Source organism: Hippoglossus hippoglossus, chromosome 19 (assembly GCF_009819705.1).
Source record: "Hippoglossus hippoglossus isolate fHipHip1 chromosome 19, fHipHip1.pri, whole genome shotgun sequence".
Classification (NCBI taxonomy): Eukaryota; Metazoa; Chordata; class Actinopteri; order Pleuronectiformes; family Pleuronectidae; genus Hippoglossus; species Hippoglossus hippoglossus.
The window spans coordinates 7,407,852-7,434,845 of record NC_047169.1 but is presented as its reverse complement, the minus strand read 5'-3'; the positions used below and the strand labels follow the sequence as shown (position 1 = coordinate 7,434,845).

Sequence of the window (26,994 nt, the reverse complement as noted above, 5' to 3'; positions counted from 1 at the left end):
AAAGGAGCTGTTGGCTGAGCACCCTGGTGCTAGGCCAGGCGTGCTGCCAGTTGGAGAGAAGACTTCCCTGCTCACACCACGATCCTCACGTCCCTGTGGCGACAGGGATCTTAGTTTGCACCTCGAGGGTCAACATCATCCCATCGTGATCTGTCTCAGCTTGAACAGCCTTGCTCACAGAACAGCCTTTGCAGACAGTAACACAAGCCTGGATTTAAGACAACTGACCCCTTTTCATTCTGTTAAAGTTTTATTGCATCTCTGAATAACCCTGTAGTGTAATGTCAATGTTAGTGCTATTTACACATAAATATATGCACTTTACCTCCACATTTAAGTTGCCCATCTTCCATCTGCCAGAGTTCTTGCAGGGCTGTGAAAATGAAAATGCTGACAACATAACGTGCTCTTCACCGGAGTGTTATTTTGAGGATTATATCCTATGCTACTGGTAACAGCAGAAAATAAATGCTAAATCTGAATTTACAAAAATTCATGTACACTAAAATATCAGCAAAAAGTCATGAAAAGGTCTTGTGATGATAACTTTCAACAACAGGTCATGTTCTCTCACCCCCGACCTTTGTGCGCCTTTATGACCAGAATTAAGTCTATCATAGTGATTTACCTTAATTCACACTAGTTTAAGAATTACACGGTTTATTTGAAGCATCACAGCAACTATCTGTATCTTATCCTGGTAGCAACAAAGATAACCCCGACACAAATATCTAATTATTTCTAAACGATCACTGAAAGCCCTGAAAACTATTGCATTTCAGTTTTAGAGCTGCTTTGTTTATTGTCCAAATGTTTGCTCGGTCACATGGGCACATCCTGTCAGCCATCGTGTAAACTTTAACCCCATCCCCATATTCTGATGGCGCCAGGGCTAACATTGCTTCAGTGTTAAAGGGAAGTTGTGAGGACATTGATGTCTTGGCCTAACATCCTGGTGTCACCTTCCCGCCCTGTTTGTGGAGCCCGCCGTTCCCCTCATTCTCCTCAGCTGACCTGAATGCATCACCGAGTATCACACATGAGTGAGGAGCCTGATATCCCAGCCAACAACAAATGTTTTCCAACAGTTACCGTCGCATTACTATTGTACACAGCCTTCGTCCTTTGACCTGGCTCACACTGAGGCTCTGTCGGTTAGATGTTTTTCTCTACAGGCCAAGACTCTGTTTTATTTAACAAGACGTTGATGCACACCCATCCCATCTAAAAGTTTCCCTGTGGTGTAGCGTTTCAGAACAGACTTGACATAAACCATTTCTAAACACTGGTTTCATTTCACCAATCTTTAATTACATCGTTTGGTGAGGACTGAAGTACAGAGTCGAAGCAAAGCACCATGTTAGCAAAGCGTATAATACTGAGGGATACCACAGTCAGAGGACAGTGGGTCGAGAAAAGGGAAGAATATTGTACACAAACAAGTACTGTTTTCAAAACTGAAGGTGTTAAGGCTTTACAGAAACATTTAGAAAAGGTTTAGATTAATTGCTTATGGCCTAGAAGATGACTGGATTGAGTTGTAGATTTTAAAACCTTTCGATTTGTGATTGAACATCTGTTCTGTGTTGCTTATGGACAGATTTCAACTGAGGAATTGTCATTTTCAACATATCTATAGTAATAACACATTAACTGTGTAGTTGACACAATGTTTCTATCATGACCTTTGAATGAACCCATGAAGACAACAGTCCCCATTCCCTATCCAAGGATTTATAGTCATTCCGTATGGATTCCAGAAGTCACGATTAATGCCAGTAATATAATTAGGTTCTTACTAATTAAATTGGTGCAGTTTTGTTTGCCTGTTTTTTAATTTTTTTGCGCTGTTACCTTAATGCTCAACATATTTCAGCCAAGCCTCAAAAAGCCAGCCACAGTCAGTCAATTAATTGTAGATACACAAACCACTGGGTTGCATTCCGGTTGCACAGCGTTTCAGCGTATTATGGTGCCATGAAGAGAATCATTGTAGCCCCGAGCGATGGACAAGCCTTCCTCCAGCTCTGTGACAAAGGCGGCTGTGAGGTCGTGCCCCAGGCCAGGACTATCAGAGCTATCAGTCCAGCCGAGAGAGAACATAACAACAAGCCCTGTCTAATAATGGTGTCAACAGTGAGATTGTTTAGCTTCATTTGTACAAGGAATGTCCCTGGTTTAATGGTAACGTGTCGCTGACTATTGACTCATTGGGTCAGATTTTTACCCTGTTGTTGTTTCTGTATCTCTCTCCATGTGGAGTTGTAGAATGGTATGTTGTAGTCTATTTAAAATATCTCTCTTTCCTCAAACTTTAAGATGTCAGAAAGGTCAGTTGTCAAGGAAAGTTGGCCTAAAGACATAGATGTGGGAGGTGACATGATAGCTCATGTTTCGCTGAATCTTTTCTTGCCTCCCAGTGAGACCTGTATTGTATAAGCCTGATCAGAAACTCCCAGAGTTTATTCCTGCTTGTTTATTAAGCTTGGTTGTAGTTCATTCTTCACTATTAAGAAGTAGGTGTTATCCTGAAAACCTGGCAGTGAGACTTAATTGATGGGCAGCAGTGTAGGATTTATTGTCCCTAAGCTGAACTCACAAATTGATTTTTCAGTGGCTTCTTGGGGATCTGGTGTCTGCAGTTACCTCAGCACCCGGGCATTTAAGAAAACCTTTGCTTGTTAAATGTGGCTTTTTTACTCTGTCTTCTGTTTTGAACTATAAGAATTAAAAGAAATGAGAGTTTCCAGTGTTTAGTGTAGCCACCCTGCTGTGAAGGAGTCTTTCCAGGGTTCCGGATGCTAGTTGCCTTCTGAACTGTCAGAATGTCCGTTATTATTGAGCCCCCTCTGCCGTGCCTCACCCTCTGAGTTTCAGTACTTCCTTCACCTGACTGGCTGGATAAAATGATTTCTTCTCTCCCCTCTTCTTCTCTAGTCAGAATATTGCTTCCTCCCCACCACAGCACACCACATCCCCCCACCTGCTCTCCTAACGGTAAACGTTAAGATCCAGGAGTGGATCAATGACTGTTACTCTTTGATGTGCCAGGACGCATTATGAGGGTTGAGTTCTAATTGGAGCAGAGAGCTGAGGATCAATGTTGGCTGTAATTGCCTGACACAGGGATGGGTGTGAGACTTTATTATCATTAATATTTAGACATGATGTGGGAGGACCCAGCCAAGGCTAAATGTACAACGGCGGTGCAAGCCTTTGATCTCGAGAGATAAGCAGATCGATCGGGGGTTGGTGGGGGGTGGCTGAAGGAAAAGAGGTCGCGGAAGTGTGGTGAGGTGGACGGACGAATTACCAAGGCCCGCGCCCTGGATTTTATCGGATTTCTCGGGGAAGTTTTCCTTCAGCTCAGGAAAGGTCATACTAGGCTGAAGTCCTCCCAGTAGCTAAATCAACAACACCGCATCTGGTCAGAATCAAGGGAGGAAATAGGGCAAGTTGGCGAAATTTCAAGTTTGGTCCCATATAGGAGACAAACATTATGCCAACACACTAGACGCTATTATGCAGTCTTTATTTCACTGAAAAGCAAAAAACATTCAAGTTAACCTTGACCAATGCTCTTGTTTTGTTTTTGTAACTTCACATTTATATTTTTCTCCATATATACAGTTTAGGAGTGGATTTAGATGTAGCAGTTAGAAGAGGAATGAACGAAGAGATATTTAGTCTGTGTCTATTTGATAGCCTCCATTGTTTGGGAGACGTAACAGAATATGACGAAGGAAGAAGCCCTACGGGTTCAGGGCTGCCTCCTCAGTGTCAGCAAACACAAGATAATGTCACCTAATCTTATAGGTAAAGAAGGGTGGTAGACTGTCTGAAGACACTCCCTGTGAGGCAGCGTCACCAGAGGGAGCGGGGAATATCCCCTATGACCATGGAGGCCAAAGGCTGAAACTGTGAGACGGTGATGCAAAAGCTCAATTCTGTCTCCTCTGTTTTTTGTTCCCCAAGGACTGATACGTTAATCATTGTACTTAGCGGGACAAAGATGGTTAACAGGTCGCACAATAACAGGTGTGTCACTTTTCATGCCTGTGACTTGCTGCCTGATGTTGGACAGAGTTAAAAACCTGGCAGGATCCAGGTCAGTAGGGATAATGGTCCCAAATCTCGCCCAAATTCCACCAATCAATTATTCCAACCACCTGTTCTTTATAAATCACAGAGTGAAGACATGAAAGAGAGCAGCAAAAGGCCCTGTCTCTTCATCCAGTCCATAATCCAAACGTACATGAAAATGTGCGTTTGGATTGCTTTATGCTTTAAATTGCTTTATGAACCATCGTCAGACACAAAGAGTTTTTGTTAAATTTGGGTTTAAGTGTTCAATAATTAGCGCACCTCGTTTGTTTATTTGAATCTCCATTTCTTGTTGTCATTACTCCTGGCATCAACTTCTCCTCATGAGGTCCATATTAAACATACACTACGTCATTGTAAACTAGGAAAAAATGACTTGAATTAAATTAGATTTTTATTTATTTTAGAATTAGTCATACAAGCCAAAGGTGATTATATAATATACAAAGTAAGTAAAGCTGAGCCACTTTTCTCTTCTGTGCATCCTCTCATCTTGGCTTTTCTCATTTATAAAGTACAAGCCTACAGTTGTGGAGGTTTTGTAGTTGTTGCAGATCATAGGTCTGCTTTGTCTTTACTTTCGTAGATTTCCATTCAGCGGTAGTTGTACATTGTGCAGCAGGCAGTACCATTGTGGAAAAACTCAGGGTTGTGCAACAAATGGCCCATTATGTAACATTTTGATCATTGCGACCTACTTTAGTAACCAAAGAACAAGAGAGTTTCTCAATTATGACTTCAAAATATACACTCAACACAAAAATAATACACATGGTAAGAAAAACACAGACATCTTGGGAGAAAACAGCTGACATTTGCCATGTAAACCTTTGCTTTTCATCAATATTGAAAGCCAGTATCCTTTTTTTTTTTTTCAACAATAAGCTTTGTGTTTTTACCATTTCACTCCAGTGTTTTCAAAGTGCCCACAGGTTCTGGTGTAGCCTCGTGTAAGCGGCTCGTCTTTCGACAGTTAATGTTAAAAGTTAGCTCAGTATTTTTAGTACTTTGTTTGCTCTCTTGTGTGCTCGAGTGTGTGCGCGCGTGTGCACATGTATTTCTGTGGCACATTTGTGTGTGAGTGCTCTGTTTTGTGTATTAGTCTTTATTTCTGCTGTGCGTTTGTGTGAGTGTGCACATGCCTGAGTGCATGCGGATGAGGGAATGAGATAAGAAGGAGATGAAGAGTCGTTCAGAGGAGCTTTCTCACTCAGAGGCGTCCCCATCTGTTCGCCTGGGCCTAATTGTTCCTGGGTGCGAAGACATGGGAAAAAAGGGAGGAAAGCAACTGTACCCGTCCCCTGTCCCAGAGTTATTTCTGTAACATTAAAAGAGCACCACCAGCGCGCTCCAGATTATTGCCATGTAAATAATGGCACTTGGCTCGATTCCCCGCTAATGAATGTCATTTACTTTTCCAAACGAGGATTAATTATCGAACGAGCACCCCTCTCTCCTCCCACAGGGAGCACGTGGCAATTAGCCGCCAAAAGATGGCTGCTAATATTTGTGTATTTTAAATATAACTATATATATGTGCATGCACATATGTTCCCGTGACACGGTGAATAACCTTCCAATTAACTGTCTGCTTAATTCTGTGGTGAAACTGAGACAGACTTGCTGAAGGAGAAGAGCAAATTGAGGCCCATGTCAGTTTAATGTCCTCGCCTCGGTTGAGAATGAGGATTTTTGTTGGATGTTGGTGTTGGACATTGTTGTTGTGAAACTGGAGGAAAAGAGAGAGTTGTGCTGCTGTGGAGCCAGCCTCCTGGTTGCAAAATAAGGCCAGGAAAACAAACACGGGCCTCAAATTAGATTTCCCAAAACATAGCATTCCCTCTCATTTTACACACCACTGTGGCCCGCAGACAGGAATAGAACAACCCGTGAAATCCGCCTCACATTCAGAACGGCACAGTCGCTGGAACGCTTGACAAACGAGTGCCCTCTGGATCTCTGTGATGACCCAATTATTTTTCACAGAAGGATCTTTTCTCAAAGCCTTATTTAATCTACCGAATTTAGGTATGCTGTGTAACTTTGGATCACCGACGGGACCGTCCGGCAATGAAAGAATTTGACTCTCTTTAACTCTCAAGTCAAATCTCCCTCTCTCTCCTCACTCCTTACTCCTTCACTCCCATAAGATCCACCCCCCCCCCCCCCCCCCCCCCCCCCCCCCCCCGTCAAACTGCCTCTCATTGCTCATTGCATGGGATGCTCGAGCTGATGTACTTAACCCAAATGAAGGAGAAGATGGGGGGGATAAGGGTTATTCCTGTCGACAGTAGCACCGTTTGAGGTGCGGACCCCCTCCTGAGAACCTGAGACTTTGATAAGATTTTATAGCTGAAAGGGTTAAATTTGAAAAGGCCTCGACTTCTGGAGGAAAAATATGAAGCGATCGGTGCAGCCACATTTAAACCAACAAGCCTTTTTTTTTTTTTTTTATGTGAGCATTTTTATTTTAGTTTTGTTTGTAGTTGTCAAGTGGCCTTTAACCAACGGGCCAAGGGAGCTTTTAATGACTTTAAAGTGACGATAACAAAATTCATCAAATATCTAAATTATAATCTTTATGTTTCAAGACAGCAGAGTAATGATCAAGCTACATTCCCACCTGTTGTTGGCCTGTGTGACACTATACCGTCCTCCGTTCCCCCCTTTTCCACTCCCTCCATGTTTTATGGCTGGATTCTGTTACTGCTCCCTGGCTCGCCTCGTCGTGTGAAATGAGCAAGTCTCGACTACCCTCCTCACCCCACCCCATGAGCTCACAGGCACATGTGAGCGCTGCCAAGACTGGCGTTTCTGTTTGCGTCTAAACACGCGGAGGTTTATGATCCGTCAAGTGTGTCATTCGAAATATGTCTCAGTGCGTACATTTAGATGTGTGTTTTATAAATTGTTTGGAGGGGGTGGCCTTTTTGTCTGCATGCTTACACATTAGCAGGTACATTATCGAAGGGCCTGTATGCTTGGTCGAAATTCACAATTCTAAATAATATTAAATAGTTTAGCGTTCCTACATCACCCTCAAATCCTTCTTCATCTTCTTTTCTCAAGTTTCTCCTGCCCTTTCCTTTTTCTTACTTTCTTTCCTTCTCTTACTCTGCAGGGAGGGTGAGGGGCATGCTCCAGGCTGCAGCGGGTTTAACAGGTTCTGAGGAGCGCGAGAATAATTTTGGATCTGCTCTGTTTCATCATCCCTTGCTGTCGGAAGTTTGTTTCTGAAGCAGGAGCTTAAAAACTTGCTTCCTCAGATGATGTGTCACAAGTGACACTTTGTCGAGCAGTTGCATTTTACTCTGGCAGGTTGTGCATAGTGGAAGTAAACAGGGATCGTACAGTGAGCTAGTTGTGATCTCTGTTTAGTGTAAACCAGGGCTTTGTCAGAACTTGTATTCTTGTTGTGTGTAGTGTTTGTGTTCGTTTCACTGTTTGATTTGTTTTCACATTTGGGAGTTTCCGCAGTCTCACCCACCCATGGAATATTCACAGCTACTGTATTCTATATAACATGACAGGGAATTGTATGCATTCTTGTCATTTTTTTTAATGGTGACTCATCACAGGGTTTCCTCTGGGTCTTAAAAATCATCAAGTCATTATTTGATTTTTAAGCTTTAAAAAGTCTTAAATGTGTTAAAGTATTATGTTCTAGGTCTTAAATACGTTCAGGCAGGTCTTAATTATATCGACATTCATTCAACACTACTTCCATCTTGCTTTAGAATGTATTTTTTAAGAGAATGTATCTCAAGGGTTATTCAATTATTGGGAGATGTTAATAATTTGAGGCCTCAACGGTTTTCCATTGTTTGACATAGATCTCAATTTATTTCTTATCGGTCTTAAAGTCAACTGGCTGAAACTCTGTCATAGTCATTCCTCTACTGCAAATGAAATTCACAATTGATAATTTGCAATGTCATTGTCACTGTTGCAGAAATACAGGTCTGACAGGCATTGGACGATTGACGTGGGTGTGGTTAAAATAAAGTTTTCTTCCTTTACTGTAGTTAGAAAGGAGATATTGGTATTAGTTCACCTTGTAGCTGTTCAGCAAATGTTTTCCTGCCGGTTTTGAAATCTGAAATAGGAACCGTCATGTCATAACTCTCTACTGCAAACTTTAACCCTCGAACAGGCTTATATCCCATGTACCTGTGTAGTTCACTGGAGAATGTTTGTCAGAACCTGTGGAAGTGGATTTTAAGGAGTTTAAATGTTTTTGAAAGTGCCAGTGTGCACAAGGTGTAAGTGAATAAACAGATAAATAACCAGCGGCCCTCATGGAACGAGCCTCGCTGGCCGTGGGCCAGACAGGTAATTCCTCCAGCATAGCTTTGGAAGGGCCACAGCAAGCCAAGCCTGCCTCAGCAGTCAGACTGTCTGCACATTTCTGCCGCTGATGGCATACCAGGGGCGCCATTTTCCTCTCTGAGACAGACAAGCCGGAGGATCTGATTGGCCTTCCGCCAAAGCGCACTCACAAAGGCTCCTTTGACAGCAGGTCAGTCGGTTAACCAAGCAGTAGGCAGAGGGAGAGAGGGGTAAGCCAGAAAAAAAAAACTCTTCTTCACCTCTTCACCCCTGAGCTTCATTATTAAAGAGGTTCTTCGTTTTAAAAAAGAGACACTTTTTGTTGGTGAAATATTTGATTTGCATCTATGAGTTTTGTTTTAGGGTAGAAGACACAGTGGTGGAAAGTAGTGAAGGTAAATGTACATATAACGCCCTCGTCGGAGCATCAGCTCGTGAGTAAATATGACCTTGGCTTGTTTGTTTTATGTGTGGGCCTACTTCCTTATGGCCTCGTGTGGACATCCAGTTCTGGCAGAAATGGGCCTCACTTATGTAAAATGATCACTTCCTTGAACTGACATTGATTTGTTATTATTCCATGACTTGTATTTAAAGGTAATTAGCTAATAGAGGCGGAAATTGCACCCGTATGATTAAATTAAAGTGTTTGTATTCTGTGGCAGTATTATCTTTGGCCACAATTGGTGGTTTGAGATTTACGAAGCAAATCTTTCGGTGTTGTCCGGAATCTTAATGCATTAATATTGAGTCTGCAAGATAAATACACGCTCAACCATTAGCTTATCCTTGTTATGATGTTGATGGAGCCTCACATCTTATATTTTCATCATAAAGCTGTGTAGGAGCTGACACAGTAGCGTTAAATAGCTGCTGATGTTCTCCTGTGTGCTCCCGCGCTCATTATCTCTCCAGTCCAGGCCTTGCGTCTCAGCTTTCTCCTGCCGCCCATCTCCTCCCCTGTGTACCAGCCGCTTTGCATACGACTGATGTTTAAATGCTGCATTGTTAACTGACGTGGGGTAGCCCTTTGCTGACCCGGGAGGTATTTGCTCGTTTGATCATGGGGCAGCAGTTTTAATGTATCGAAGCAGCGCCGCTCCGTAAAGCCCCCAGTATAAGTGGAGATGGAGGGCAAAGGCAGGACGAGGGATCCATTGGTTGTAGGCCTGACAGCACAGAAGGAAGGTGATTATTAGACTGTTGGTCAGCAAGGCCGGAGGGGACACTGCTGACCCTGCACTTCCACTTGTGCTGTGATGGTGGGTGTTGGTATTTCAGGGGGGGAGAACAGGGCTCCATTGATGAGAATATTTCCATCACAGTGTGTTTTTTTTTTATAAGGTTTGAATATTTGCATTGAAGTTCGTCCATTTGTCTCAGCCCTTGTTCTGTGGTGTCACGTTTATTGTTGTTTCTCCTCCTGTTTTACAACATCTAAGGCCTAAAGTTTGGTTAATTTTCTTCTCAAAAAGTTATTTGCGCAGAGTTTCAGCTATTGACTTTTGCAGTCAGATATCAGTTCAATCCTATAGTTGGTTCTTGTCCTTAGTTTGCCACAAAGACTGGAAGAAGCTACCTGAAAGCTGATAAAAAAAAACACCTCTCCTTCTCATCTGTGTCACTGGGCACAGGAATCCCACTTTACTCGCTGACAGCACAAAAGAAAGGAGTGTTGAGAAAGAGGAAAAACAATGATACAAACAGTGTACAAGTTTGTCTTTAAGCCGAGGGACATGTGTACCAAGACCCTGCTTGTGCTGAAGCTAACCTGACTCTGGCCCCTCAAAAGGAAAATATTGAACACCCATACACCCCTCTAGCCCTTTCCTTACCCTTCTGTGGCCTTTTCTTCTGTTTGCATCCTCTCCTTTCCTCTTTGGTTCTTTTTCTTGTGGAAGTCTCTCAGAGCAGCAGTGACCACAGACACCAGGGGGAAGAAAACAGTAAGAAAACCCACTTCGCTCCACTAGGTCATTAATATTTAATGGGCAGTTCCCCCATGAATTTCCCATAGCCTTCCATTGGGGGGCCTGCGATGTACAGAACGCAAGGATACAGAAAGACAGGATTCAAAGGACTCGATGTAGCATCAGCACCACTGTGACCAGGTGCATCAGTTTGACAACAGAAAAAACAAGATGTGTATGTTTATGGGGCGTCCAGAGTCAAAAGTCCTTCGAGGTTTACAACAGGGAGCGTTTTATTGTGTCATTAAGCACATTTGACTGTTTTTGAAATAGGTTTACCTTCAAATTCCCCTCTGATTAATTATGTTAACACGCTCCAGATTAACTCCCTCCTCCTATATCTGTGTCAAGCACTGTGGATCCTCCCGAGAATCTCACAACTGGATTCTGCAAATATGGATTGGCTCTTGCATTTCGAGAAGTCCCACAGCAGCCACGGTGCCCCTTGACTTTTGAACCGCGGTTCACACGAAAAGCAGAGGTGAAGCAGCAATCTGCATCTCTCATGGTGCCTCACGCCCACGCCGCTGCCGGGAAAAGAGAGAGAGAATGCCACATGAGTTTACGTCTAGCAGTGGAAGGGAAAAAAATAAATTGAAGGAGAATTCTGAGTCGATTAACTCGGGCTGTCATCGTCAGCCCTCAAAGTTCCTCTTCTTCTCCGTCTGTTGCCCCCTATCTCCTCCCATTTTCTTGCTTCTTCACCTTCACCCTTTTTTTTTTCCCGTTTTCTGAGTTTTTGCAGAATGCTGACCCTGCATGGCTGCAGGCCCTGATTAGCAAGGCTTCAGAGCCCAGAGTCTATTGATTGGGCCTCCAGAGAACTAAGCAAATGTAGCGGGAGCAACAAGTCAATAACGCTGTTACTGCAACAATCACAGTCACACTGGTGGCCTCACCCCCACACATTCCCAATGGTTATTTTATATGGGCTGTGGAAATGGGGGAGATTTGGGAGTGAGAAAGGTAATCATGATAATGTCACTCACGAGGACTGGCTGTGAATCTTTTTCTCTTTCTTTTTCCGTCTCAGTCTCCTCATAAATCATCATATTTTGGCTTTTATGTGATTTATTGGGCAATTTCTCAAAAGGAGAAGTTTATTCTAAACCAGTATCCAACTTCCTCTTCTCTGCTTCCCCAGCTTGAGCCCTCGTTTCTTGTCTCTCTCAGACTGCCTCGGCGTAGACATAGGTTCTAGGGAAGCTAGTCTGCAAATTTAATGGAACAGCATGGATTATTTAGACTGACTAAAGCCTCCCTTGTAGTGTCAAATGGGGGGTTGTGGGATGACATTATACCCCTACATTCTCTCCCTCTCCCAGTCTCCCGCTCTTTCTCTTTCCTTCTGCTCTGCTGGCGCACCTGATGGTTTACATGATCCGTGATTGTCTTGTATGTTATTTCACAGCAGACTGCCAGACACTCTTGTAGCTATCACACATTTTACTCAACACTTGCTTGGATAGTCGCTTCATACCTGCAGGACAGAGCAAGGTGCAAGACTGTCTTACGGTCAAGTTCATGAAACAGCTTCCTCTCTCTGCTCGCCTGTAGCCCTGACACTGAAACCAGGGTCTGCAGCCTGTCCACACTGACATGTAAACACAACCTTTAACCTTTGGATACCAACAAAGGAAACAAGTGTGAGCGACTTCCTCTAATTTTGGACCCGCTGCCGTCCCAAAAATGTCCAGATGAAAAGAGTTTAGCCCCCTCAATTAAATCCTAATTTCTCTATCTTTAGAAATCGGTTGCTGTCATGTGCCTGATGGGATTACCTCGCTGTTAAAGGTTTTCTACACTACACACTGAAAGAATCTGGTCATCAATCAAGCTGCTTGTTCCGCATGGACCACACAGACACCTTTTGTGTGTTTGCAAAATCAACCTTATTTTGACCCAGCATAGCATTCACTTGTCCAGACATTATTTTACACAGCTTCTCATTATTTGAAATCCAGGTTCTTATAAGCAGCCTGGAAGATTAAAAAAGTTGAGATTTGTTCTTCATGAAAGGCCGATATCACAACATCATCTGTTTCTGAATACACACAGGATGCAAAAACTCAAACCACACGGGACTTGAAGCAAATATTTGGAGAGGCGACTTAAAATGGCAAACAAACACCATGTGGAGGAGCTTCCTGAGCAGTTAATATAAAGAGTCAGACATAAACACTAATATCCTCCTTGCTTCTTTGTCGTGGAATCCTAAACAAAGTTTTTTTTTAAAGCATCCATCTCATGAATGTTTTGAATCTGAGCAGAAACAAAGTTCCAACTTTTAACTAATTTACCTATATTTGATGAGTCTTTTCACAATTATTAGAGCTTTTTTAATTACTGTTAAACTAAAAAAATGACTTTTTACTGTTTGATACCTTTATATTTTGAGGGTAAACATTTCATCAGTGAGCGTAAAAACGTTCAAATTTCACAATAACACGAGTTGGTGTTTGGTGTCAGACTGTGGATGTTTTACTCCCGGCTTCCTTGACAGGAATTCAGCAAAAAAAACAGCTTTAAGTTAAAACAAACTGTGTGTATTGTAATGTATTTTTCTACTCTACTGTGTTACTATGTTGCGTCAGTAACAAATCATGCACAGGCTATCAACCCTTGCTTCAGGTGTCAAATGCTCCCTAAGCACCTCAGTCCACTATTCTTTCCTTTTCTTTCTCTCTCGAAAGTACAAGCACCAGTGCACACAAGTGATTTATGTGCTTTAATGAGATTTCAATACTGAACAAACAATAAAAATTTATGGACATCATAGTTTTGGAGTCCTGCGGCTCTAATGGCTAATGTTCCGCCCTTTTTCACCAGGGCCAGTAATCGGATCTGCAGCTGGCCCCTGGCCCTCGCAGAATGTATAACAAGGGGGATTTTGTGTTTTGGGAAAATCTTAGCAGAAAGGAGAAATTGTGAGGAATGTCAGCTATGTTACAGGAGTATTGCATCTGTGCATTCTGTAATCCCCAAGTCAAGTTGTTGTCGAATAGAGAATCTGTCAGTTACACTTTAATGTTTTCACCATTAGAGTCCAAATACACTGTGAGCCGTCTGCAAACCCAGCAGCAAACACCGAGCACACAAACACTGGTTTGTTCACACCAGTAATGGATATGGATTTCCTTTCCATCCCAGGCAAGCTTGACAATGACCATAACACAGTTGCAAAGGGATCTTCATCCCGCTGTCGTTTAGCTCACATGACAAAATCCTGCTCCTTTTGTGCTGAGGCCAGGGAGTTCAGTTTTTATTCTAACACTGCAACTACAAAATAATCCTTCACAGAACACTTGTAGTTCTTTAAGCGTTACTACCTCACACAAAGAATATTGGATTAGATTACCACAAAATTTGGTGGGGGGGGGGACAATACATTTTGTTGCAGACCGGGATTAGGATTAGATTTCTTAAACATTGCGAGGTTTGGATTTTTGCGGGATTTTACCAATTTCTAATTTCTAAGTAAACTAATTTGTGCTGCAATTGCAATGACAAGCAATTATTCGTGATTGGTCAAATATTTAAATCATCAAATTTTTCATTGTAGGATTCTAAACCTTGAGATCCAGAAAACAAGAACCTGACGTGGTCACAGAAGCCTCGAATGAACTCACGTTCTTCTGTGATTATAAATAAGGGATGTTGACGTTCTTCTGTATAAACTGTTACGACAAAGCACATGGGCCAAACATTCGGGGGAAGAAAATGTTTTGTATAACCACATCTCTCCACCGAGAGCAAGAGAGGGAGAAATTGGAGTTGAGAAAAAAAAAAAAAAAAGGTAGAAAAGGTGAGTGGGATATAAGCAATGCACGACCAGAATGTATGAATACGGGGACAAAAAGTGGACACACAGGAGGATAGAGACAGAGAGGGAGGTGAGCGGAGGGGAGGGTTCAGGCAGGGGAATGATCTGTGTATGTATGGAGCTCACAGAGCCACCTGTACATCACACCGCGATGAGGAGAAGCTGCAGCAGCTACCTGAAAATTGCTGCCGGCAAAGAGAAAAAAAAAAAAAAAAAGTTCTTAAAAATTCCACACACAGTTGCAATGTGTTCTCTCTTTCTCTTTCTCCTTCACCCACTCGGCCTATTTTCCATTTCCCTCTACATCTCATTTTCTCTCTCCATCCTTCTTTTCATCCCTCACATAGTGTTGCATAGACACCCTCCTCTCCTCCCACGCTCCTTCCTACCTCCCTCTCTTTTCTATTCTCTCTCCTCTCACTCTTCCTCTGCCCTCCCTTCCTTCCTCCTTCAATACTTTTCCGGGAAAGAACTGGGTCCCAGTCTAGGCTGCAGCTGGCCAGGGTTGTTGGCCGCCAAATAAAAAATGGATGAACTCGTAGAGCCCCGGCGCTCTGCTCCCGCATCAAGTTGGTGGAAGGAGAATCAGGCGGACATGAAATACCGTGCTCAGACCACGTCCTCCAAATAAAAACCTGTCCATCTTTTATGTCAGTTTTCTCACTTGTGAAAAAATCGTTTCCGTCAATACGCATTTTTTAAAAATGTCCGTGACTCGTTTCGGGGATCAATAATCTCGACAAGAGAAAGTATCAAAGAAGCTTGGTCGATTACAAGATTTAAAAAAAAAACATTCAATTTAGAAATAAGTTTTATATTTTTTGATAGAAATGAAAAAATAGAATTTGTTCAGTGTGAGTTATATGTTGTATGAATGTACAGCACATTTTAGTAGCTCCATAGTGAAATGACAATAGATTAAAAGCCCACGTTTTTTTTTGGATTAAAGGTTAATTTTCATACCTAAATGAAAGGTTTTTAAAGCCAAACTGATAAATCAATTAATCGATTTGACATTGTCTGACATTTGTCTGACATTTGAAATCCCTAATTGTCAATTGCATGTAAAAAAAAACATTTTACACCAGCAACAAATATCAAGAAACATTGTCTCAGATTTTTTGGTCTGTTTATTAAAAAGACCTGTCAGTCAGTGTTTTAGAAGGCTCCTGTCTTTTGTTTTGGTTTTTGTGTCAAACTTTACAATTAGATCTCTAACATTAATCTATATAATCTGTATAATGTCATGCTATTGTATGTGGTTAGTAATGGGCTATTTATCTAAAGTGCACAGTGAGTATGTGAGTGCGCTCTTAAATATTGTTTTTCTTTGGGGAATTACATGATGTTGGGGACTTCTTTAAATAATTACAGTTAACGGCTTGCAATTATAGCCCCGCTCCGTGTGTGTGTGTGTGTGTCTGTGTCTGTGTGTTTTAAAAGAAGTCATAATTTATCTTGAACACACCCTTGGGGGCAATAGGCATCATCTCTCCAACAAACAGGTCAATTCATTATGTCTGCGGCGCAACATGAACCCGTCTGATTGTTGTGGATTGTTCTTCCTTGTTTCGTTCACTTGACTGAAGCGTCGCACGTTTCTCACCTTTCTTCACTCAGGATGGATTGATCGCAGGCGCATCTCCTCCCTTTATTTGTCATGTCTGTGTGACAGGTGCAGACAATACCTGTGTGTGTGTGTGTGTGTGTGTGTGGGGGGGGGGGGGTGCGCACATGTGCTTCCACAATTAAACATTTATTTGTATTAGTTTGTGATAACACGTCCATGCATTAGTTAGAACTTACCCCCACCAGCGTTCCGCCTTCTTGTCCATCACTCAAACCATTTGTGAACACATTGATCCTTCCCTCCCTCCTCCTCCCCCTCCTCTCCTCCTCCCCTCCCATGCTGTATATTCCCAGGGTTTGGAGGGAGGAGAGCCAGAATGGCTCAGACAGCCATTGATTTTTATTTTATTGGTCTACTAGTGAAAAGAAGAGGAATAGGGGAGGGCCTGGGAGATGCAACTCTGCTGCTAAGTTTGTTCTTTGTGGAGTGAGTGTGTGTGTGTGGGTTGGGCCTAACTGCCTATGTCTGTCTGACTGAGACTGTTTTTGTTTTGGGGTAGGGGGTGTTATCTGTCTGTCTGAAAGGTGTGTCTATATGTCTGTGTGTGCATGTCCAGCCACCTCTGAGAGGCATCAAAAGCTGTGGTGTGTGCACGTGTGTGTGTGTCTGTGTGCCCACCCTCTTGAGTTTTGTGTGGGCACAGACGTGTGTATCATTGAAAGGACTGGGGAATCTGGGACGCTGATGGAACTGGCACTAGGGACCTGGACCCCAACACACACACACACACACACACACACACACACACACACACACACACACACACACACACACACACACACACACACACAGCTGAGGTGTATCCCGGTGCTCATTAGAGCTGGTAATAAGGCTGTGCTGCTGGAAGAGGAGGGAAAAAACAGGGAGAGGAAGAGAGCGAGGGAGGGAGGAAGAGGGTGGGAAGGGAGAAAAAGAGAAAAAAAAATGGGAGATTTTAAATTTTAATAACACTGGTACGATTTTGTAAATCTTTCCTGACAGAAAAGTCCTCATTATTTTCATCTGTCTCCAAGGAGCCTCTCCTCCAGCTCTGCCTCCCCGTGGTAAATGGACTTCTCTCTCCTTTCCTCACTTTCCCTCTGTTTCTCTCCACCTCTCTATTTCTGTCCCTCCACTCTTTCTCTCTTGTTTTTCACTCTCAGCTGCTTTATTGTCCATTTCCGTCCTTCCTGTGTGCTTTATTGTTTTGCTCTCCTTTTGCACTCGTCATTTTGACACACTCCCTCCCTCCGTCTCTCTCTCTCGCTCTCTCTCTAACATTAATGCTGTATATCTGTGTATTTCCATCGAGTAAGGTGCGAGCTGACTGGCTGCGTGCAATGCAGGAATATCAGGAGCCAATGGAATGACCAGTATTATGTGCTGTTATTGGCTGGCGTCTTAGTTACAGTTACACTTGGTCTGTCTTCATGTTTTAGAGGTTTTTTTAGTTGGGGGGGCAAGACAGAAAATACTTGATAATAGTATCATGGTTGGAAGCGGGGTAAAGGTAAGCCTTCTCAAACTCAGTGTGTGTACGAGTGTGTATATGTGGGTCAGCATGTATGTGTGCACCCTTGTACGTGCGCTGTGTGCATCACTTACACACACACACACACACACACACACACACACACACACACACACACACACACACACACACACGCCTCACCCCCCCACCTCTATGTCAAGTGTCAAAGCTGGAGGATGGATCCGGTTTGATAAGTTCTGTTCTGTCTGGCCACGTGTCAGGACGGGATCAACCATACGGCAGAGGAAAACCATGTTCTTCACTCTCCTACCTCACAATTTTGGGATTTTTTTTGGTTTTCGCGCGGGGGGGGGGGTGTTTTTTATTTGCGCAGCTGCTTCTGTTTTTAGAAATTTAAATGGAGGCTAAGAAGACTTAGAGTTTAGAAGCTAGTAAAGTCATAGTGAAGTGCTTTGCTGATAAAGATTAAATCTACAAGTGTCCGGATGTAGATGAGGATTATTAAAATGATCCGTCCTCTGTGAGATTTATTTTACTTTTCTCTTTATAAACACTAGTTGTTACAAGTGACCAAATAGAACAAATATATTAAATTGACAATGAGCAAAATAACTGTTTGGGTATAACTTTGTGTGATTGGGATTCTAATAGAAAAGGAATAAATGGGGCACCCACATACTAAGGCTTGAGTACTCCCCCCCCCCCCATCTCACGCTATCTGTCCTGTCAATCAAGGCAAAAGGCCTCCAAGAATGTCTTTAAACGAGAAAAAGAGTAATTTCCCAGCCAACCTGTGATGTAACACAAGTAGTGACTTTGCAGCCTCCTCACCTCTGCGGTGGTTAAAGGTTAATAAGGTTAATCATTAATCATCACTCTATCCTCCTCAAACTGTCAGAGGAAAAGACTTTGGCTGTTTACAGTGTCACAGACACAATATTCTTTAATGGATTTTTGCATTGCTGCAGTGAATTATGACTGTACCCCCCCTCCCCTCCCACTACAGGTCTACAGGTCCTGTGGTCAAAGGTAGTTCATGAACTTCTCAAGATCAAGCTGCGGTTGGACTTGAATTATTACGAGCAATAGAAAGGAGTTGTGCGAGGTTGTGATTATTGGCTTAGTCTCGACACTCGGTTTCTCACAGTGAGTTAAATCACACAGCTGGTGGAGTGAAAGACCTACTTAAAGTTTGAGTTGTGGCGAGATTGAGTTCGACCTTAATTTATTTTACAGAGGTTAGTTACTTTGGCAGCTTAAAGATATAATATGAAACAACTCTTCATTAAAATGTCTAAAAAAACAACTAGACCAATGTTAAATGTTTTGTTGACTTGTGAACTTACAATATCCAGAAGGTTTCTAACAGTCCCCGATTTAATTCGAGGTGTTTCATTTTGGTCGCCTTTTAATCACATCTGATTCACCTGTGGCTTCGCCCGTCTCTGCTAAAATGTCCGGGGCAAACGCACTGAAAGCCAATTAGCCGTTTGGCTGTATAGCCGTGTTTGTATTGGTGACTAACTGTGATGGATCATGATGAATCATTGCCATTTGCTGCGTAACATGAATACAACTTTAATACAATACCTCCTCATCCGTGAACTTGATTTGCGCCCGAGTGGCGTCAGGGAGATTTTCATCTGCAGCGTTGGAGAAGACAACAACTCCCATGATCCCATGGTGCTTCGCGGCATCGTCAAACTAGGTCTCCTATTATTGTCTCACCTCGAGTGGCCAGAGTTAAATTTGCATCAAGTTTCCTGAAGTTGCCACAAATAACAGTTTAGGTCAAAAAGAGTCTGTTTGAAATCACGTGTCCCCTGAGGGAATAGTTCTTAAATAGCTGGACTGTCGTGTTCCTCACTGCTTTCAACATTTAATTGTTTGAAGTCACTCAGCGTCGTTTGCAACCGAATCAGACTCCTTTAATGAATGCTATTATTACAGCACTGAACCCCCTCTCTCTCTCTCTGTTCGCACCCCAGCTCCTCATCCAAGAGGCTAAACTAACTTCCTGTTCACCCCCCCCCCCCTCACACACACACACACACACACACACACACACACACACACACACACACACACACACACACACACACACACGCAGGCCTCTAGTCTCCCTCCCCTCTTTTCCCCCAGCTGTAAAATTAACAAACAACACAAGGCGATCTGGATTCTCCCAACACACTTAGACACCTCCTCTGGGTATTTGGCTGGGATAAATAATCATTCTAAATAATGAATGTCAATTAATAGGGGGAGATGTGGCCTTGCTAAGTATGCTCTGATTAGTGTTTCAGAGAGATCTCCTCCCCAGCTGGCTCCAGCCAATCATCACAGCCTCATCCCAACAGCGGGATCATCCCGGCCTATCGTAGCATCCCCAGCTCTTACCGTAACATAGACATGAGGGCATTCTGCAGCTTATTTGTATTACTGTTTTATTGTTGTTGTTTTGTTAATGTCATCCTCAAGGGTGAGACATCCGCCGGGGTGAAGGCAGGACCTGTAGCAACACAGTATTAAAATGCCATAACCGGTGCACGTGTCGTACAAGGCACTCACTGTATACACGTATGACACTTTCATGGTAATGTATGCATTTATTCAAGGATAAACTGTCTACTTACAAAGCAGCACTGCACACAAACAGTAGCTGTGATTAGCTCTCTGGTGTCATCCAGTGAGAGCGTCACCGCGCGTCAGGGTAACGACAGCGTGGTGTTCCTGAGAAGACGTCTCATGTGAGACTGGGGATGAAACTGGTGTGAAAGTTTTATACAGTGACCAAAATCAAGTTTATGTATTCTAGTACAAAATGTACAAACTGAAGTAATTTCACCAAGTTTTATAATTAAGTAACATACTTGTTTTTAATTGAAATAATTAAAAACAAGTATGTCAATAATATAGCATTACAAAACACAATATCAAATGTGCAACAATACAACCATATTTAAACAAACCCCATGTCAGATGTGGATGACGTACACGGTCGACATAAAATAAGCACAGTGGAGGAAAGAAGGTTGACAACTGGTTACGTTAAGATACGTCGACCTTGAATGTCAGGAGCTGGGAAAATACCAGTGTTAAGTGGAAGCCAGTTGACGCCAGTTGATGCTATCACTTGCTTGCAATGGACAGAGCAGGAGCAGCTCATGCTTTTACAGCACCAACCAAATCACCGTGGTAACCTCAGTAATTGAAGATGGAAACGGTTCAACTAGCCGTCAGGAATCTTACCACAATGTACCGTGAAACTGTTTCATCTCTGTGTGAAACAAGTGATTGTTGACAGTTATTCTGAGTTTTTAACATTATGGTCTGAAAGTGATATTGAGCAGTGGGTATAAGTATAGCTCCTTTTCTGCCAACATCACACTTTTGTCTCCAATGGGAATGGATTCAATCGCCGTTCCCTCCCAGGTCAAATTACTCTGAAAAGTGTGTTGGTTTGTCGGTGGCTGGAGAATCTGTTGTGCAAAGTATAAAAGTCGTATGTCTCTGCAGTAAGCAAACAAAATACGGTGCATTACAGCACGTCTGTGATACATTGATCGACTGAGCCGGGTGTTTTTATTTTGTCGTTCTTTCTTCCCTCACAGTGGGCTTCAAACTCAGTGGCCAGTTGAGTCCACTGCAGGTGTGGGTTGGTGGCCTGGACGCGGCTGGGAGCTGTACTGGTGTGTCAGACTTTAGAGGGTAGCAGGGTGACTGAGCAACCAGCCAGTCCCCCCCCCCCCCCACACACACACACACACACACCTCCTCCCCAGTGATAAATGGCCACAGCATGGGCTATTCATCTCCTGCTTAGAGAGGTGGACAGTGCCCCCCCGCCACCTCCTCGGCCTCTCCTCCACCCCTCCACATGTCAGCAAATGTGATAATTCTCTCATTTGTCAGGAGCAGCGGAGGGTTCGTGAGTTGGTGTGTGTGTCTGTGTGTGTGTGCGAGGACACAAACTCTGGAGGATTGTGGGTGGTGGTGGGGGGGGGGGGGTTGGCGTACGTGAAATGAGTTGCTCGAGCACCCAGTTCCCTCCTCTGCTCCCAGCTTTGTGTTTTTTTGTTTTTGTTCAAAGCCCCCCTCTTGTCAAGTTTACTTAGGTCACAGTGGGAAAATTTAAATGTGCAAAAGAGTGAGTCGTTTTATGGCAAATTCCATCAGTAATTCAGTGATTTTATTACCTCCAGGAAACTACTGAGCCACTTTTTCCACTTTATTGTGCAAATAAAATTTTAGAGCCTGTCTGCAGTGGGTGTGTGTGTGTGTGTGTGAGTCTGTGAGTGTGTATGTGTGTATGTGTGTGTGTGTGTATCATACTTGTTTGGAAGTGTTTTGCCATGTTCATATGTGTGCGAACGTCGGTATGAAATTTTACTGCTCCGGCTACAAGTGTGTGCGCAAGTCCGAGTTGTGAGACGTTTTCGACAGCCCTGTGCAAACACTCTGCACCTTTGGAAGTAGTTTCGTATAGTTTGTGTGTGTGTGTGTGCGTGTGTGTGTGTGTGCGTGTGTGTGTGTGTTTAACACTCCCCTGCCGATGCTTGTGTACTTGTAAATACCATGTACTCAGACCTCATGGTAGCTATTAAACATGATAAACCTGCAGTTGATGGCCGGTCATTTAGTTTGCACATAAACATGTGACTGTTTAACGTGTTTTGACTTATTTTTCCTCGTAGACACAATGTGACTCCTGTGAACCCGTTCCTGATGCGTGTCTCCCTCTTTTCTTTCTCTCTCCCTTCCCTCTCTGCAGGATCATCCAGAACCGTGTCCTGATCTTCATCCTCGGATCCATCATCCTTCTCACCATCATCCTGGCCATCTATTTCAATCTGCGAGGCCACTGATCTCTACACACACAAACACACCCCCCCCCCCTTCCCGACACAAATACAAACACACACACGCGTGATTAATAGCGACAAAAGCGTTGTTCTGCTGTAATTAGGACAAATGGTCCCCATGAATCACTGTTTCCAAAGCCTGACAGGGAGCTTTTTTTCCATCTCTTTCCCGTTCGATGTCCCCTCCTCTCTTTCTTTCCCTCTCTTACCTTTTTTTCTTTTTTTCTCTCTGTCTTTTCTCCTCTTCAGCTTTGTCCTCTCTCTGTCGGGCGTTCTCATACATTTCCAGGGACAAGAATTTTGGGGGGGTGGCGAGATGTTTTTATGACGGTTCATATTTTTCACGCCGTCATCCTGCAGCTCGTCGTGTCCCGAGCTGAACGAGGCCCGGGGGAGGTTTTGTAACTCGAAACAGATTCAGATATTTAGATGTTTTGGGGGTTTTTTTCTGTGATGAGTGGTGGGTCAAGTGTTATTCAGGGTGCATGTGTACAGACACAGAGAGAGAGAGGTAGAACAATGTGTTTGTTACGAACACCAACAGCAGACACACATGATTCAGCTGTTCTTCATGTGGCCCCAGCACAGAGGACGCTGCCTTCAGATACAGATTTACTTCTCACACTCCTCCTTCCAAACGCCCGGCCGAGCCCAAAATAGACGAGTGGCGCTGCTTTGAAAAAGACGATGCTCGTGAAAAGGTGGAGGTCAGTTCACTTTGCTCAGTTGAGGTGAAGGTTAATTTTTATTAATAAGTGAACGGTTTGTTTAGAATTCTTACTTTCAAGGAAAGATACATTAAGATTTCAAGAGTTTAAAATAGTAAAATGATTATTTATGAAGTTTTAATAGAAGATCGAACTCACTCCAGTCTTGAGACGTACGATTCAGATTAAGGTTTAATATCCATGATTCCCCCGAACGTCCCAAACACAGATTTCCACTCTCATCCCCGCAGACTTTATGACATAACTATGATTGGGGAGAATTATATGCATTATGATGTTTGTACTAACGTTTAAAACACATGTATAGTGTTTCGCTCTAAATACAAGTGATTCTGTTACTATTTATTTATAAATGAGTTTACAATTAAGTCTCTGTGCTAGAACTGTATATTTGATCAGATCTGTAGGTTTTCACAATTAATATTAATCACATTTTGTTTTTTCCTGATTCAGTGATTAGACAAAATTCAGACTTCACACCAGGACCAACAGAAATGTTTGGATTTCTAGTTTTCTGTCTTAACTCTTTTTTTTTTCCATTTTTCATCTGTTCTGATAAATGGATCTAACTTGTTTTAGAACTTGTACTTTTTTTTGTGTTCCATATTTTTCTTGTCAACTTCTGACGACTGTGTCGCGGTCCTTGTTTCTCTGTTTATCTGTATCCTCACTGATGATGTGATACATTTGCAGGTGTTTGAAAAACATGTGCGGGTTTACCGCTGTTTAATTCTTCAGGGGAAAGCCATTCTTCAGGGGGTCTTGGAAAAATCTAAATTTAAGAGCATATTAGGAGATTTTTTTCTGAAGTCGAGACGCGGGAAGGTAACGGCGTGCACCCTGCAAACACACCCACACTTACACACACACAGGGAGGAGCGTTGGAGCGCGCACGTGTCTCCTTTGGTCGGCGTGGTGGTTCCCAGCGAGGACATTTGCTATTCTGTTTTAGGGCCACGGTCTTCATTTTTCGAAAGATGCAGGGGCGTCTGGGGGGAAGCGAGGGTCCCCCACCCCCAACGTGCGCAGCCTCGCCTCCCCCCCCCCTCCCTCCCGACCACCGACCACCATTTCACAGGCCCTCACCAGCCGCAGCGCCACAGTCTGCATCAAAGCCTCAAATTAATGGCCGACAAAATAGTGTGCCTCTGACCGTCCCATGCGGGGCCGACCCACCAAGAGTTATCATTAAAGTCAAGGAATGATGAAAAAAGGAAGGAGGAAAAAAAAATAAAAAGGGGAAGAGGAAGGAAGTGAAGAAGGAAGTGTGGAGGTGGGGGGGGGGGGGGGGGGTGAAATCCCTGGCAGTTTGACAAACCTCATCTGGTAATGACCCTCAGTGATTGTTTTTTCACCCCGTGCACAGAGCGCGTGCACGTGTTGTGCGTGTGCAGGCTACCTATGTGCCGATGTGCTGTTTTCTCATCCGCTCTCTCTCTCCATCCCTCTGTCTTCCTCTCCCTCCCCATCCCTCTTTCTCCCCCCCTCTTCTCTCTACCTCTCCTGCCACCTTTTCTCCTCCTCCCTGTCCTCCCCTCCCCTCCCTACCTCCCAGCCTGTCAGATGAGCGGAGCGGTAGGTAGCGAGTGAGCGGTGGAAAGCAGCGTGGCGGCGGCTTCTATTTGAAGTTGTAATGGTGTCAAAAAGTCAGGGCTGACTGACAGACGTCAGTCCCACAGGGCCTCATTAAAAACAGACCCACTTGACAAGGAAATAATTGAGCGCCGGCGACAACTCGGGGGCCCCTCCGCGTTTTTAGATGTTTTTATTTTCTTTTCATTATTAGCGCCGAGCTATTATGTTCATTAAGAAATGGCATTAAAACAAGTTTATAAAAAGCGAGGAGAGGGGAGGGAGGGGCTGAGGGGGAGGCAGGATGCATGGAGGTGGAGAGATAACGATTTGTTTAGAGCCCCCGTCCTGTTTTATTATTTAAACAGGAGCACTGTCATGTGATACCTTGGCAGACATCGGCTATCATCTGCCTCTCCTCCCTTTTTCCCCCCTTTTACTCATCCCTCACTCCCCCCCCCCCCCCCCAGCTTTTATCTTCCCCATCCTCTGTCCACCTTTCTCTTTCTCCACCTCCCCATCCACCTCCCCTCGCCTCATCCCTTTCTTTCTCTCCCTCTGAGCGGCGGGTGTCGTCGGAATATGAACTAGATTATTCATCAGTGCCCCCACCACCCGCTCCCCCCCCCCCCCATTTGCTGATTTGGTTTTCGACAAGCGTCTCGCCGCAGAAGGCTGAGGATGAAAACTTGTCAAAAATAGGTTATATCTTATTCCAAGGGGCAACAATAGCAGCAGGTACAGACACCTTTAATATTTAATTTAGACGGGTGTTAACCCTCCTTAAGTGACTGGAGCTGTGTCTTCCATGCAGACACCGGGAGAGAGACTCTGGAAGGAGGGAGGGGGAGAGCAATTAATTATTTGATGTCTGAAAAGTGATTGTGAAGCCCTCCCTGCCTCCTCCTGTTTGCCGGAGAAAGGATGGAGTCTTTGGGTGTCCCTGTTCATCTCCTACGCCAACCACGTCCTCAGCCTGGCCGCCTCGCGAGGAGTCAAACATCTGCGCTCGCGTTTAGATCCTCGCTCCGCTGCGCCTCAACTTGATACAGCGAGTGATCGTATAGAAATGGTTTTGGTCTGATCCGCGGAACTTATTTTTCAGAGGAATTATCTCTTTACAGCGCCAACTTGCATCAGCCCGTCTCGCCGTGGCGTCCCCTGTGCAGTCGTCCCCGTTCTCCCTGGTTCTTTCTAGAACATAAAAGTAAAGAAGGGGGTTCTTCCACAAGGAACCACTGTGATGCACCTCCATTACACAAAGCCGGATGTTTGTCAGCCATTTAGGACGACAAGGGATTGTGACAAGCGTCGTTTGAGCTGTCGGTCCCCCCGGTGCAGGGCGGGCCTTAAACGGGATAAACAGCTCCAGTGGTGGGATCACGACAGGAGGGTGGGCACTTCATCTCCAGGAGTGTCCATGATGCTTACACACACACACACACACACGCATATATATATTAAATGAGCCCCCTGCAACAACAGCTACCCAAGAAAAACCCACAATGCCACTGTTTGAGAACTACAATGAATCTTCTACTGTTTGATTCAGCAAACACAGGCGCTACGGAGGATGCCCCCCCCCCCCCTCCCCACATACATACACATGCTCCAGTGTACGGCTGTTAAAGAGGAGCCATGTTCTCCTTTTGTACAAACCACCAGTCCTGGTAGAATGGCTTTCTTTCTCTCCTCGTTTTTTTTATTTTTTTTTATCTCGTCTTTTCTTTCGCACCCATCAGCGCCGTCGACCATTTTACTCGTGCCTGCCCCTCACAAAGAAATGACAATGCCCCCCATTATTTGAGGAAGTCACACAGGGGCTGCAGCCGTGCATACACAACATGGATGTTCGAGTGCATGCGTGTGCGGGACGGAGCCGGAGGCTGCGTTGAACCGTCTGTGTACATATTTGTCTGTAATGTCCGCTCGGACTCATTTTTCCTGTCGACCAGGATCTGCGGTACATCTTGTTCCACCAATCGGAGTCTGAGCTGCTCCTAAATCTATAAAGATGTGATTTTCTGTCAGTGTCAGTGTTTGTCATTAAAGCAGTTCTGAATCTCTTAAACCAAAGACGCTGTGTCATCCGCCTTCCTCTGGACGCCCCCCACACACACACACACACACACACACTCCTAGCTGACTCCCTAGGAACAAATAAGAAGATAAAACGGTGAGCTGACATTCGTGAACCTAAAGCCGAGTTGTCTGACTCATTTTTGATTTTAAACATCCTTTCGCAGAAGACTCTAATAACACTTCCCCGTGCAGACAATAGAATCACGGAGAGCTGGGTCAGAGCTGCACTGAGCCGGGCTAAACCACTTAGCACCACCTCCCTCCTCCAATCTCCATTTTACCTTCGCTCTCTCTCTCTCTCTCTCTCTCTCTCTCTCTCTCTCTCTCTCTCTCTCTCTCTCCCTCCCTGTAGAATACTGCCACAGCCTTTGATCTGAAATTAACACTTTACCACTACAAAGGCAAACGATTGTAACCAGCACT

The 26,994-nt window shown here is 44.0% G+C and overlaps 1 protein-coding gene across 5 annotated transcripts in view; it reads left to right on the top strand.

The window, feature by feature from the left end:
• vti1a (vesicle transport through interaction with t-SNAREs 1A) overlaps positions 1–26,628 on the top strand; it is a 109,668-nt gene extending 83,040 nt beyond the window's left edge. For 3 of the 5 annotated variants that reach the window (XM_034570024.1, XM_034570022.1, XM_034570025.1), the window contains one exon: positions 22,099–26,560. In XM_034570024.1, coding sequence (XP_034425915.1) covers positions 22,099–22,192 — 94 coding nt within the window. In that variant the 3' untranslated portion in view covers positions 22,193–26,560. Of the gene's footprint in view, positions 1–22,098; positions 26,561–26,600 lie in introns of those variants that run through there. The other 2 variants (XM_034570023.1, XM_034570026.1) reach the window with 2 other exon arrangements.
• Positions 26,629–26,994: the final 366 nt, after the last annotated feature.